This window comes from Lepus europaeus, chromosome 20, assembly GCF_033115175.1.
Source record: "Lepus europaeus isolate LE1 chromosome 20, mLepTim1.pri, whole genome shotgun sequence".
NCBI lineage: Eukaryota > Metazoa > Chordata > Mammalia > Lagomorpha > Leporidae > Lepus > Lepus europaeus.
This window is the reverse complement of record NC_084846.1, coordinates 2,335,491-2,347,622: the sequence shown is the minus strand read 5'-3', so window position 1 is coordinate 2,347,622 and position 12,132 is coordinate 2,335,491. Positions and strand designations below refer to the sequence as shown.

General features: G+C 41.1%; 1 protein-coding gene across 1 annotated transcript in view; it reads right to left on the bottom strand.

Moving 5' to 3' along the window:
• Positions 1-5,804: 5,804 nt before the first annotated feature.
• The window catches only part of LOC133750000 (vomeronasal type-2 receptor 116-like), a 37,343-nt gene continuing 31,015 nt past the window's right edge, over positions 5,805-12,132 (bottom strand). Inside the window, exon 9 of the mRNA XM_062179376.1 lies at positions 5,805-6,739. Coding sequence (XP_062035360.1) covers positions 5,805-6,739 — 935 coding nt within the window. The remainder of the gene's footprint in view (positions 6,740-12,132) is intronic.

Sequence of the window (12,132 nt, the reverse complement as noted above, 5' to 3'; positions counted from 1 at the left end):
TGGGAACCTACAGACCAATCTTCTCCTTTTAGGATAGCTCTTGGGCTTTGTCTGTTGTTGGTTCATGCAAAAATGTTCAAGTGTTTGCAGTCCACTCCCTTTCTTCCCGGTATTTTCTTCTCAATCAAATTCAGCAAAGTAATCCAAATTATACTTTTTTAAAAGACCTTGAGGTTTTGTGGTAGAAACTCTCATGCTTTCTTTGAGAAGAGAGAGAAAGGTATTACAAATCAAAGAACTTGGATTTTTAGTAAATTAAGAATGGAAATCTGATAACACAAGGAAGCAGAATTGGGCAGAGGCTCCTACTTAGCACATATGGAGCTGAATGCCATGGCCACCCCCAGGTCTACTATATAAGACCTCACAGAGTGCATCCCAACAGTCTCCCTGTTTCATGAAGTGCTCAAGGTGATTCTGAGGGTTGAAGAAACAAGGAAAACAAAGTAACTTTCTTGAAATGCTAGAGTCTCCGTGAGGTAAGACTTCCTATTCCAGAGTAAAAAAATTCCACAATATACTGCACGACTGAAGATGTAAATTTCCAGCCCAAGGGAGACAAGGTGCATTACATTACAGGATTACTAGGTTTCACCAAAATGGTGGGGAAGAAGCTGGAAGGACTCTCCCTACTTATGATACCTCAGGGGACCCCACACTCAACCATCCCACTCCTCCCCAGGTCTCACAACTTGGGACAGAGTCTAGGAGGGCCTGTTGAGCTGCAGAGCAGTGAGGAGCCCACAGTGGGCAGTGGCATGAACACACTTTGCTCCTCTGCAGCTCAGCCCTCGGGGGCAGCACACATAAAGCCCCATATCCTCATATTCTGCACCAAAGAAGGAAGGTGGGGGGGGCTCTTCTCATTCCTCATGCCATGTGACCCATATTCCTGTACAGGACATGTTTCCTGCCTCTGTCCTCTCATGAGAAACCTGTGCTCACAGTGCTGAGGCTCCTGACTTTGGCTGCAGATCAATGTGGGGATATTTAATGGCTGAGGTGTGGATCTCTGTGAACTTCAGCTTTCACTCTGGAGGAGCTGACCTGAGAGGTTCCACAAGACAGAGCCCTTGGGACCACTCCCAACCCCCTTAGGTGCATTCACTGCAGTCTTGCAGGCAAGGACACATCCATCCTCTGCCTCGGGCACCCTCTAGTGCCTGAGGGTGGTATTGACCCTGACTGAAAGGAAGGAAGACCTGGGCATTCAGAGCATCTCCAAGTCAAGAGTGGGTGAACTGAGACATCCAAGAATAATGGAAGGGATCTCCATGGGAACACGAGATGGTCCTGCAGAAATAAATGTGTGTGTACAAAAAGTCCCAAAGACAAATTAGATAGGAGTTGCCTGTAAGCAATGGGAAGGCAGTTGGTTTTCCTTTATCCTTTTTTTTTTTTTGTACAGGCAGCGTTAGACAGTGAGAAAGAGACACAGAGAGAAAGGTCTTCTTTCTGTTGGTTCACTCCCCAAATGGCCACTACTGCTGGTGCAATGCGCTGATCCAAATCCTGGACAAAACTGGCACCCCAACTGGGACTAGAACCCGGAGTTCCAGTCCCGCAGGCGGAGGATTAGCCTAGTGAGCCAGGGCATTGGCTGGTTTTACTTTATCCTTTATAAATACTTGGATTTATTTGCCTTGAGGATACTACTGAACAATAACTGGGAACAGGCCAATTTCACATTGACTGGAAAAATCAATGCAAATCCGTTTCTTTTTAATCAAATGAACAAGCCTATCATGCAACAGACAACTCATGAAAGGCAAGTAAGGAAATAATATACTATTCAGATAATACATAAACATATGTTCTAGCTATGAATGATAGAAATTATAATCAGAGACATCATTGGCATATTAACTCAGGACATAGTTTTTGCATGTAAAAATAAAAACTTCAGTTCTACTGATTTTGCCTTTACACACACACATACACACAATTGTTTTAAAATGCAAGGACTCAGTTACCAATTGACATGCATATTAGAAGACACACATGCTGGGACCGGTGCCATGGCTCACTTGGTTAATCCTCTACCTGTGGCACCAGCATCCCATATGGGTGCTGGGTTCTAGTCCTGGTTGCTCCTCTTCCAGTCCAGCTCTCTGCTGTGGCCTGGGAAGGCAGTGGAGGATGGCCCAAGTCCTTGGGCCCCTGAACCCACATGGGAAATCAGGAAGAAGAACCTGGATCCTGGCTTCAGATCGGCGCAGCGCCGGCCATGATGGCCATTTGGGGAGTGAATCAATGGAAGGAAGATCTTTCTCTCTGTTTCTCTCTCTCACTGTCTATAACTCTACCTGTCAAAAATAATAAAAAAGAAGACACACATGCTAATGGCTATTCATACACAATTGAGTATGACTCAGGAAGTGTTCCTATGTTCTGAGACAACCACATAAAGTTATGATATCTCCCACCCAAGTGCTTCTCAGGCTAAAGACCCTGTTGGAGGCTTTGGGGAGAAATAAGTAATTCTATGAGTAACTTACTACTGAGTTCAAGAGGATGGCGACATTTAATTTAAGATGCCTCAACTGGGGACATGGCTCTCAAAAGGTGGTTGGAATCAGCGTGATCTGGTGCTTCTCCACTTATCTTTAAGAATACTGGAACCTGGAGCAGGTATGTTAAGTTTCCACCTTGAGTGTTGGCATCCCACATGTCGATGGTTTGAGTCCTGGCTGCTCCTATCCAATCCAGTTCCCTATAAGAGCTAAAGGAACTGAACAACAAACTAAACATCCGGTTAAGAAATGGGAAATGACTTCAACACGATTTTTCAAAAAGAAGAAACTGAAATGGCTGGCCAAAGGCACTTGAAAAATTCTCAGGATCATTAGCCTTCAGGGAAATGAAATCAAAACCACAATCAGGTTTCACTTCACCTGTCAGTATGGCTCTCATACAGAAATCAGCTAACAACCTGTGCTGGAGAGGATTTGGGGGAAAAGGCACCCTAATCTACAGGTGGTGAGAATGTAAACTGATGCAGCACTGTGGAAGACAGTATGGAAATCTCTGAGAGCTGAAAATAGATCTGCCATATGATCCAGCCAACTGACTCCTGGGAATTTACACAAACAAAACGAAATCAGCATTAAGAAGGGTGATCTGTATCCCCATGTTCATTGCAGCTCAATTCAAAATAGCTAAAATATGGAATCAACCCAGATGTCCATCAACTGATGACTGGATATAGAAACCATGGTATATATACTAGGAATATTAATCAGTAGTTAAAAAAAAAAGAAATCCTGTATTTTGCAACAACCTTGGTGGAACTGAAAACCATGATACTTAGAGAAAAGAGCCAGTATCATAAAAGTCATATACCATATGTGTTCTCTTATCTATCCTAACATGTGCCCAAAATGTATCGTATTGGAGCGAAATTGATAATTTGCGAGTCCATGTTTACTTATAGCCTTTGTATACATTTTTGTAGAATAGTGTTGGTTTCTTCATACCCTTTGTAGAATATGTTACATACAGTAGGGTTAATCTCATGAGTATAAAGTAAACTAGAAAATAGTTGCTTGAGGGGCTGGCACCGTGGCTCACTTGGTGAATCTTCCACCTGCAGCACTTGCATCCCATATGGGTGTCGGGTTCCAGTCCCAGTTGCTCCCCTTCCAGTCTAGCTCTCTGTTGTGGCCCGGGAGGGCAGTGGAGGATGGCCCAAGTGCTTGGGCCCCTGCAATCACATGGGAGACCAGGAAGAAGCACATGGCTCCTGGCTTCAGATCGGTGCAGCACCAGCTGTAGCAGTCATTTGGGGAGTGAACCAATGGAAGGAAGACATTTCTGTCTCTCTCTCTCACTGTCTGTAACTCTACCTGTCAAATAAGAAAAAAATAGTTCCTTGCAAAAATTAAGAGTGGGAATAAGAGAGGGGGTTGGAAGAAGTGAGAGATTGTGAACACAAGGGAGTGTTAGGTGGGAGGCATTGCTATGCTACTACATCTGCATATATGTAATTCATGAGACTTGTACACCTTAACTAAAATTTGAAATATAAACACATTGAGTAACTTACAAACAAGAAAATATATTTTAAAATGCAGATGTACCAACAAAATATAAGTAATTCATGAAAAATGCAGATAGGATATAAGGGGCATTTCTGCACAGATAAATATATGACCAGAGGGCATTACAAAGGATGCTAATCAGCAATAAGCATGGACAAACTATTCCACACCAGAAGGAGCCACCACTTCACATCCACTCCGTGGCTCAAATACATTTCAAACTTTTCAAAGTGATGGAGAAGCCATAGAGAATTTGGAACCTTCAACCATGATAGTGTTACTGTTACAACACATACGGTATGGAAGACAGTTGTCACCTCCTTAGCAAATTCAACATAAAGTTCATTTATGACCAAAACATTTCATACCTAATAGTGCATTCACAAATTATAAAATACATAAAAATCTTTGTACATCAGTGCTTGTCTCCACACAGCCAAGGTTGGAAACAACACACAAGTGAGTATATGGTTAACTGGAGACACAAAATTCAATGAATTACTACAAGGAATTATCAGCTTGTCATGAAAAATGTAGATACCTGCAATAATGTGGATTCCCCTTGAAAAGGCCATGCAAAATGAAAGGTTGCCTAAAACCACAGAATCCATTACTTAATTTATAAAAATCCCGCAGGACCATAAAACCTATAGAAACAGAAACAGATTGGGGGTTGTGTGACTGGCAAGAGAAGGAACCGCGAGTAGCCATAAATGGATAAGGAATTTGATTTGTAGTGATAAAAATATTTTAAAATATGACATAGATGATTGTCACACAAAAGAGTGAAATGTCTAAATGAAATTAGTTCGGTTTAAAACTGTTACTTTGTTGAATTATTTTCTGCTCAAGATTAAAAATCGTTTTCTTATGTTTGGTATTGGCAAAAGTAAACCTAAAGCCAAAATCAATAATAAACAGAAATGAACAGGTGGAAAAGAAGTTTGCAGAATCCTTCTACCTACATATAATGAAAACTTGGTGTGTGATTATCACATCATTTCAAATCAATATGAAATGATATATAATTAAGGAATGTCTGGACAATGTGTTATACACATTAAAATGATTTAACATGTCTAATGGTTGCACTGAAAATATTCCAACTCTATTATAAAGCCCACATGAATATAGACTCTAGTGAATGAAAACAGTAAACAAACTTATAATTCATTTTATTAAAATATGAATATTACAGTGTTGACTAGCTGACAATGCAAATAAAGAAATACAATTTTCAAGGAGAGCCTTTATCTGAGCTGTGCTTGTGTTTGTGAACATAAAACCCAGGCTAAGAAATTTGTACACAGTATTATTTTGAAGAAGAGAGGAGGAATGGGGCCAGCATGGGGGTGTAGTGGATATAACCATCACCTGTAACCCCGACATCCCATGTGGGTGCCAGTTCATATCCTGGCAGCTCCACTTGCAATCCAGCTCCCTGTTGATGGTCAAGAGAAAGCAGTGGAAGATGGCCTAGACCTTTCCATCCCTGACACTCACAGGGACACCTGAATTGATCTACGTGCTTTGGCATGAACCATCACTAGGCCACTGTAGATATCTTCAGAGTCTATCACCACATGGAAGGTTTCTCCCACTCTCCCTTTCTTGTCTGTGAATTGGTGTTTCAGAACAAAAATATTTTAAGAGAAGTATAAATTGTTCATAAGGATGTTACATTCTGCAAGTTATTTTATAACATCAAAATGCAAAATCGGTTTTATAAATCTTAATTTCTCTCCATTGAAAACTTCGAGAGCCTTAAGAGCTACTCTTCAGAACATCTGATTCCTTGGGAACTATTCTGTCCCTTAATCCTTTCAAAGCATTCTGCTCAGGTCTGCAGAGAATAACGTAGCACTTGGGGACAAAGATGCAGAACAGGAGCCCTGCACTGGAGGCCAAGATGGAGAAGACCTCCACAGCCACCATGACCTTCCCCTTGGTGCTGTGGTAGACAGGCAGGAAGGTCACCCAGACACTGCAGAACACCAGCATGCTGAACGTCAGGAACTTGGCTTCATTGAACGTGTCAGGCAGATTCCTGGCTAGGAAAGCCACAGTGAAGCTGGCCAGGGCCAAGGAGCCCAGGTAGCCCAGCACACAGTAGAAGGCAGTGACTGAGCCCTTGTTGCACACCAGGATGATGTGGCCATGCTCAGAGTGTGCATCTGTGTCAACAAAGGGAGGAGAAGTCCCAAGCCAGATGGCACAGAGAGCCAGTTGGATCAGGGAGCAGATGGGAATAATGGAGTTAGGTGCCCCTGATAGCAGCCACTGTCTCATCCTTCTCCCTGGGGCAGTGACCTTGAAGGCCAGAACCACAGTGATAGTTTTGGCCAAGACAGTGGAAACAGCCCCGGTGAACACCACTCCAAACGTGGTCTGCTGGAGGACACAGGTGATTGTGTTGGGACGACCAATGAACAGTAAGGAACAGAGGAAGCAGAAGATGAGGGTGATGAGCAGGATGTAGCTGAGACAGCGATTGTTGGCCTTGACTATGGGAGTGTCTCGGTGCTTCACAAAGACCCCAAGAACAACAGCGGTGAGGACAGAGAAGCACAGAGCTGTGCAGACCAGAGTCATTCCTAAGGGGTCATCATAAGCCAGGAAGGCCACAGCTTTGTGCAGGCAGCGGTCTCGCTCTGTGTTGGCATACTGATGATCCAGACACTTCACACACTGGTGCATATCTGGTGAGAAATGTATAATAACATCATCCCAAGTTCAGTTATTTCTGATTCACAAGGTCCTTCTGGAATTCCCAACTAGCTATTTTATTTTTATTTTTTTCAACTTTATTTAAGAAATACAAATTTCCAAAGTACAACTCTTGGATTACAGTGGCTTTTCCCCCCATAACCTCCCTCCCTCCTTCAACCATCACATCTCCCACTCCCTTTCCCATCATATTCTTCTTCAAGATTCATTTTTCAATTATCTTTACATACAGAAGATCAATTTAGTATAGTTTAGGCGGATAGTCCTTATTTGATGTTTAAAACAGCCTCAAAAATGACATCTAGGACATTATCGGCCATTATTAATGCCCATCTTCCTCCTGTGAGCCAGAGTTATTACTTCCTCTCCCGAAGTGCCTTCCACACTGATGAGTACATGCTGTTTTTGTCTTAACAAAGAGCTAAGGCCTACTCCCTGAACTTACTCATGGTGCTTTAAAAACATACCTTAACATGTGATATATTAACACCACAAATTCCTTCTTCATGGTTTCTTCAGATTGGGAAGTAGTGATCAAGATGCCAGGGGATTCCATGTGTGGTGAGTGCTACTCTGCCCTTATACATGGCACATTCTTGCTGCATCCTCACTTTGAACAAGAGCAAGCTGTAGACCGTGTTTTTTATTTTTAAATTTTTATTTAACATATGCATTTTTTCATAGATAGAATGTTAGGAATATAGTGATTCTTCCCCCCCCCATAACTTCCCTCCCACCCACAACCCTCCCCTTTCCCGCTTGCTCTCCCCCTCCATTCACATCAAGATTATCTTTATATACAGAAAATCAGTTTAGTATATATAAAGATTTCAACAGTTTGCCCTCACATAGCAACACAAAGTGAAAAATACTGTTGGAGTACTAGTTATAGCATTAAATAACAGTGTACAGCACATTAATGATGGAGATCCTACATGATATTTTTTTAAAAAATTGATTAATTTTCTATGTAATTTCCAATTTAACACCAAGTTTTTTTTTTTCATTTCCAATTATCTTTATATACAGAAGATCGATTCAGTATATACTAAGTAAAGATTTCATCAGTTTGCACCCACACATAAACACAAAGTGTAAAAATATTGTTTCAGTACTATCTATATCATTACTTCATTTTGGACAACCTATTAAGGACAGATCCCACATGGGACGTAAGTACACAGTGACTCTTGATGTTGATTTCACAATTTAACACTCCTGTTTATGGTGTCAATAATCTCCCTAGGCTCTAGTCATGAGTTGCCGAGGCTACGGAAGCCTTTAAGGTTCGCTGACTTCGATCTTATTGCGACAGGGTCATAGTCAAAGTGGAAGTTCTCTTCCCTTCAGAGAAAGGTACCTCCTACCTTGATGGCCCGATTCTTTCCACTGGGATCACACTCAATGAAATCCTTCATTTAGGTCTTCTTCTTTTTTTTTCCAGAATGTCTTGGCTTTCCATGCCTAACATACTCTCATAAGCTCTTCAGCCACATCCAAATGCCTTAAGGGCTGATTCTGAGGCCAGAGTGTTGTTTAGGACATCTGCCATTCTATGAGTCTGCTGTGTCTCCCCCTTCCCATGTTGGATCGTTATTTCCCTTTTTCATTTTTTTTAACTTTTATTTAATGAATATAAATTTCCAGTGTACAGCTTATGGATTACAATGGCTTCCCCCGCCCATAACTTCCCTCCCACCCGCAACCCTCCCCTCTCCCGCTCCCTCTCCCCTTCCATTCACATCAAGATTCATTTTCAATTCTCTTTATATACAGAAGATCAATTTAGTATAAAGATTTCAACAGTTTGCACCCACATAGACACACAAAGTGAAACATACTGTTGGAGTACAAGTTATAGCATTAAATCAAAATGTACAGCACATTAAGGACAGAGATCCCACATGAGGAGCAAGTGCACAGTGGCTCCTGTTGTTGACCCAACAAATTGACACTCTAGTTTATGGCGCCAGTAACCACCCTAGGCTGTCGTCATGAGTTGCCAAGGCTATGGAAGCCTTCCAAGTTTGCCAACTCTGATCATATTTAGACAAGGTCATAAAAGATAGAGTGAGGATAGTAACCAATGATCCTAAGAGTGGCATTTACCAGGTTTGAACAATTATATAGCATTAAGTGGGGAAGAGGACCATCAGTACACACAGGTTGGGAGTAGAGCCATTGGTGGTAGAGTAGAGGTTATGATTACAAAGGAATGAGGCCCAAGCGCACTAGACAGGGCCTAGAACAAAGGACAGAGTCATTATTAGAGGAGCTAAGAAAGGTGCTGTCTAAGCTACAAGTAATTTTTCTGATTGAGAGGCAAATAGAACCTGATAGAAGGGGCTTGATAATAATCTGGTGGGCTTTAGGCCTTGTAAATTCAGAGGCCCAGACCTATCTATCTCTTCACATGGGGTATATCCTAAGGGAGGTGTGAACCTCCTAGGGGAAGGCACTCTGTTGACTTTCATTACTTGGCTGGGCTGGGAGGAGAGCTGGCCCGGTAAAGGCAGGTGGCATCTCTAACAAGAAATTTACAGTTCTGCCTGCAATCTTGCTGACCCTACTTGGCCGTCCCCTCAGCTGCAGTGGTCACTTTGGAAGTTGGGCTGAGTGAAGGGCTTTTCAGCTTAGAGCCAATAAGATCTGTGGCTCTGACCTGGGCATCCTTCGACTCCAGGGCAGGTCCATTTCCAGTGATCCAACTCTTGGCAGAGCTGCCAGGGCTCTTCATAGGCTGACTTCTGCTGAAGCCCAGGCTTGCCACATTGAAAGCCACTGCAGTGGACTGACCAGTTGGGTCTCCTTGAGGGCAGATCACTGTACAGATCAGCCATTAATAGGCCTGCCACCCATTGCTTCTGATGCCTAGATTTCTTTTCCTCCTGGTTTTTGTTAAAGCAGCCCAGAGGATGCAAGTCAAGGGAGTGCCCAAGTCCCATCTCTAGTCTTCGGTGGCCTGAACTACAAGTCTATAGTCACAGGCATGTTCTGTAGTACTTTTTCTAAGGCAGACAATGCCCATGAGGAAAATTATATTCTCACTTTAAAACTTTCTTTCCCTTTGGTCTGAAAGGGAGGTTTTTCTACTTACTGTATACTTCACTGATGGCGAAGTGAATCTAGCTATGAGATTATTATTTAAGTTCTTATTTTGGCTATGCTATTGCAGAAAAATGTTAGCCATCTCTTTTATAAGGTCTAAAGATTAAATTGTGCATCCTACAGATTCCTTCATAATAGAATTAGTTTCCTACCTTGAAGAGAATAGAGAAATGAAAGAACAAGTTGGGCTTAGAATAGAGAAATGAGGGAGCAAGTCCTAGATCGCTTGCTGACAATAGCAATATCACATGAATACTTAGCAAACCGTTTCAACCATTAGATAACAACTTAAGAAAACATTTACCAGAAGGTCCAATGCCTTCTATAAATTTTAAGAAACATGTATTTGAAAACACCTCTTAAATATCTAACATGGTGTAGTTTGTTTAGCCAGTAAACTTAAGCACAACCATCTAAAATGTTTTTAGTTTCTTTCTACCAACAAGTCTAAAACATATGATACACAGATTCAGGTCCCACAAATTAAAATGTATCTTTGATTGATTTTAGCAGCTTAAATTTATGGACAATCTTATCTATAAGCCATTTAAAATAAAACTCTTAATAAAATTTCCCCATGTGGACGTACAATATGTACACACATATAATATAGCATAATAGACCAATATAGCAATTTTAATAATAGCTTTTAAAATCTTTAACTCTTTTTGTAGATTGCCAATTGATTTGAATTGCTTTTTCTTTTTAGTAACCTCAGTTAACCATACTTTCTCTCAGTTGGTGCTGTTAATACATTATTGGCTTCATCTGTTTACAGAGCCATCCCAAAGTACTGAATACAATAGAAGTGGCTGGAAAATGTCCATAGGAACCTATAGGAGGACAGCTAAACACAGAACCAACAATGCTTTAGTTTTATGAGCAGCACATCATATATAACTGTGGATGACAAAAGACTTTAAGTTGCCATGTTTAAAATTATAAACTCATCAACCAACAAGAGGCACTTGCTTACTTCACAGTATTTTTGAAAGCACCTGTAGGGTTTTACAAGTATTTAACCCTTTAGGCCTCTGGGGCTTTCTCATTAAGATAACTATCATGTCTAGTAACATAAGATCCTTAGACTTTTTAATTCTCAAACATTTGTATTAATAGCATTTTCCATTATAGAAACTTAAAGTCTGGTACCACATCACATCTTGACAGTCCTTCTAATATACTCCAAATAGACTGATTAGTTGGTGTCTCTATAAGATGAGAGACATAGGTCCTTCGATTTTTTCAGTTGGGCCCAAACTGGAAAAACCAAAGTCCAGGATTTACTGGAAATTTTAGAGACCAGATTGTTTGAAACTTTTATTTTTTGAATGCCTGTCAAGAATGCCAAGATATCTTGGCTTTCCATGCCTGCTATACTCTCATGGGCTCTTCAGCCAGATCTGAATGCCTTGAGGGCTGATTCTGAGGCCAGAGTGTTGTTTAGGACATCTGCCATCCTATGAGTCTGCTGTGTATCCCACTTCCCATGTTGGATCTTTCTCTCCCTTTTTGATTCTATCAGTTAGCATTAGCAGATACTTGTCTTGTTTGTGTGATCTCTTTGACTCTTAGACCTATCAGAGCTATGAATTGTGAGCTGAAATTGATCACTTGGACTAGTGCGATGGCATTGGTACATGCCATCTTGATGGAATTGTGTTGGAATCCCCTGGCACATTTCTAACTCCACCATTTGCGGCCAGACCGATTGAGCATGTTCCAAATTGTTCATCTCCTCCCTCTCTTTTTCCACTCTTAGATTTAACAGGGATCACTTTTCAGTTAAAATTTAAACACCTATGAATAATTGTGTGTTAATTACTGAGTTCAACCAATAGTACTAGAACAACAACAACAACAACAAATACTAAAAAGGATAAAGTATTACATTGTACATCTAAAGTCAGGACAGGAGCTGATCAGTTCATTGTAGCTTATAGTGTCCATTTCACTTAGCAGGTTTCCCCTTTGGTGCTCAGTTGTCACCTATCAGGGAAAACAAATGATATTTTTCTCTTTGGGACTGGCTTAATTCACTCAGCATGATGTTTTCCAGATTCCTCCATCTTGTTGCAAATGACCGTGTTTCGTTGTTTCTTACTGCTGTATAGTATTCTATGGAGTACATGTCCCATAATTTCTTTATCCAGTCTACTGTTGATGGGCATTTGGGTTGGTTCCAGGTCTTAGCTATTGTGAATTGAGCTGCAATAAACATTAATGTGCAGATGGCTTTTTTATTAGCCAAATTAAT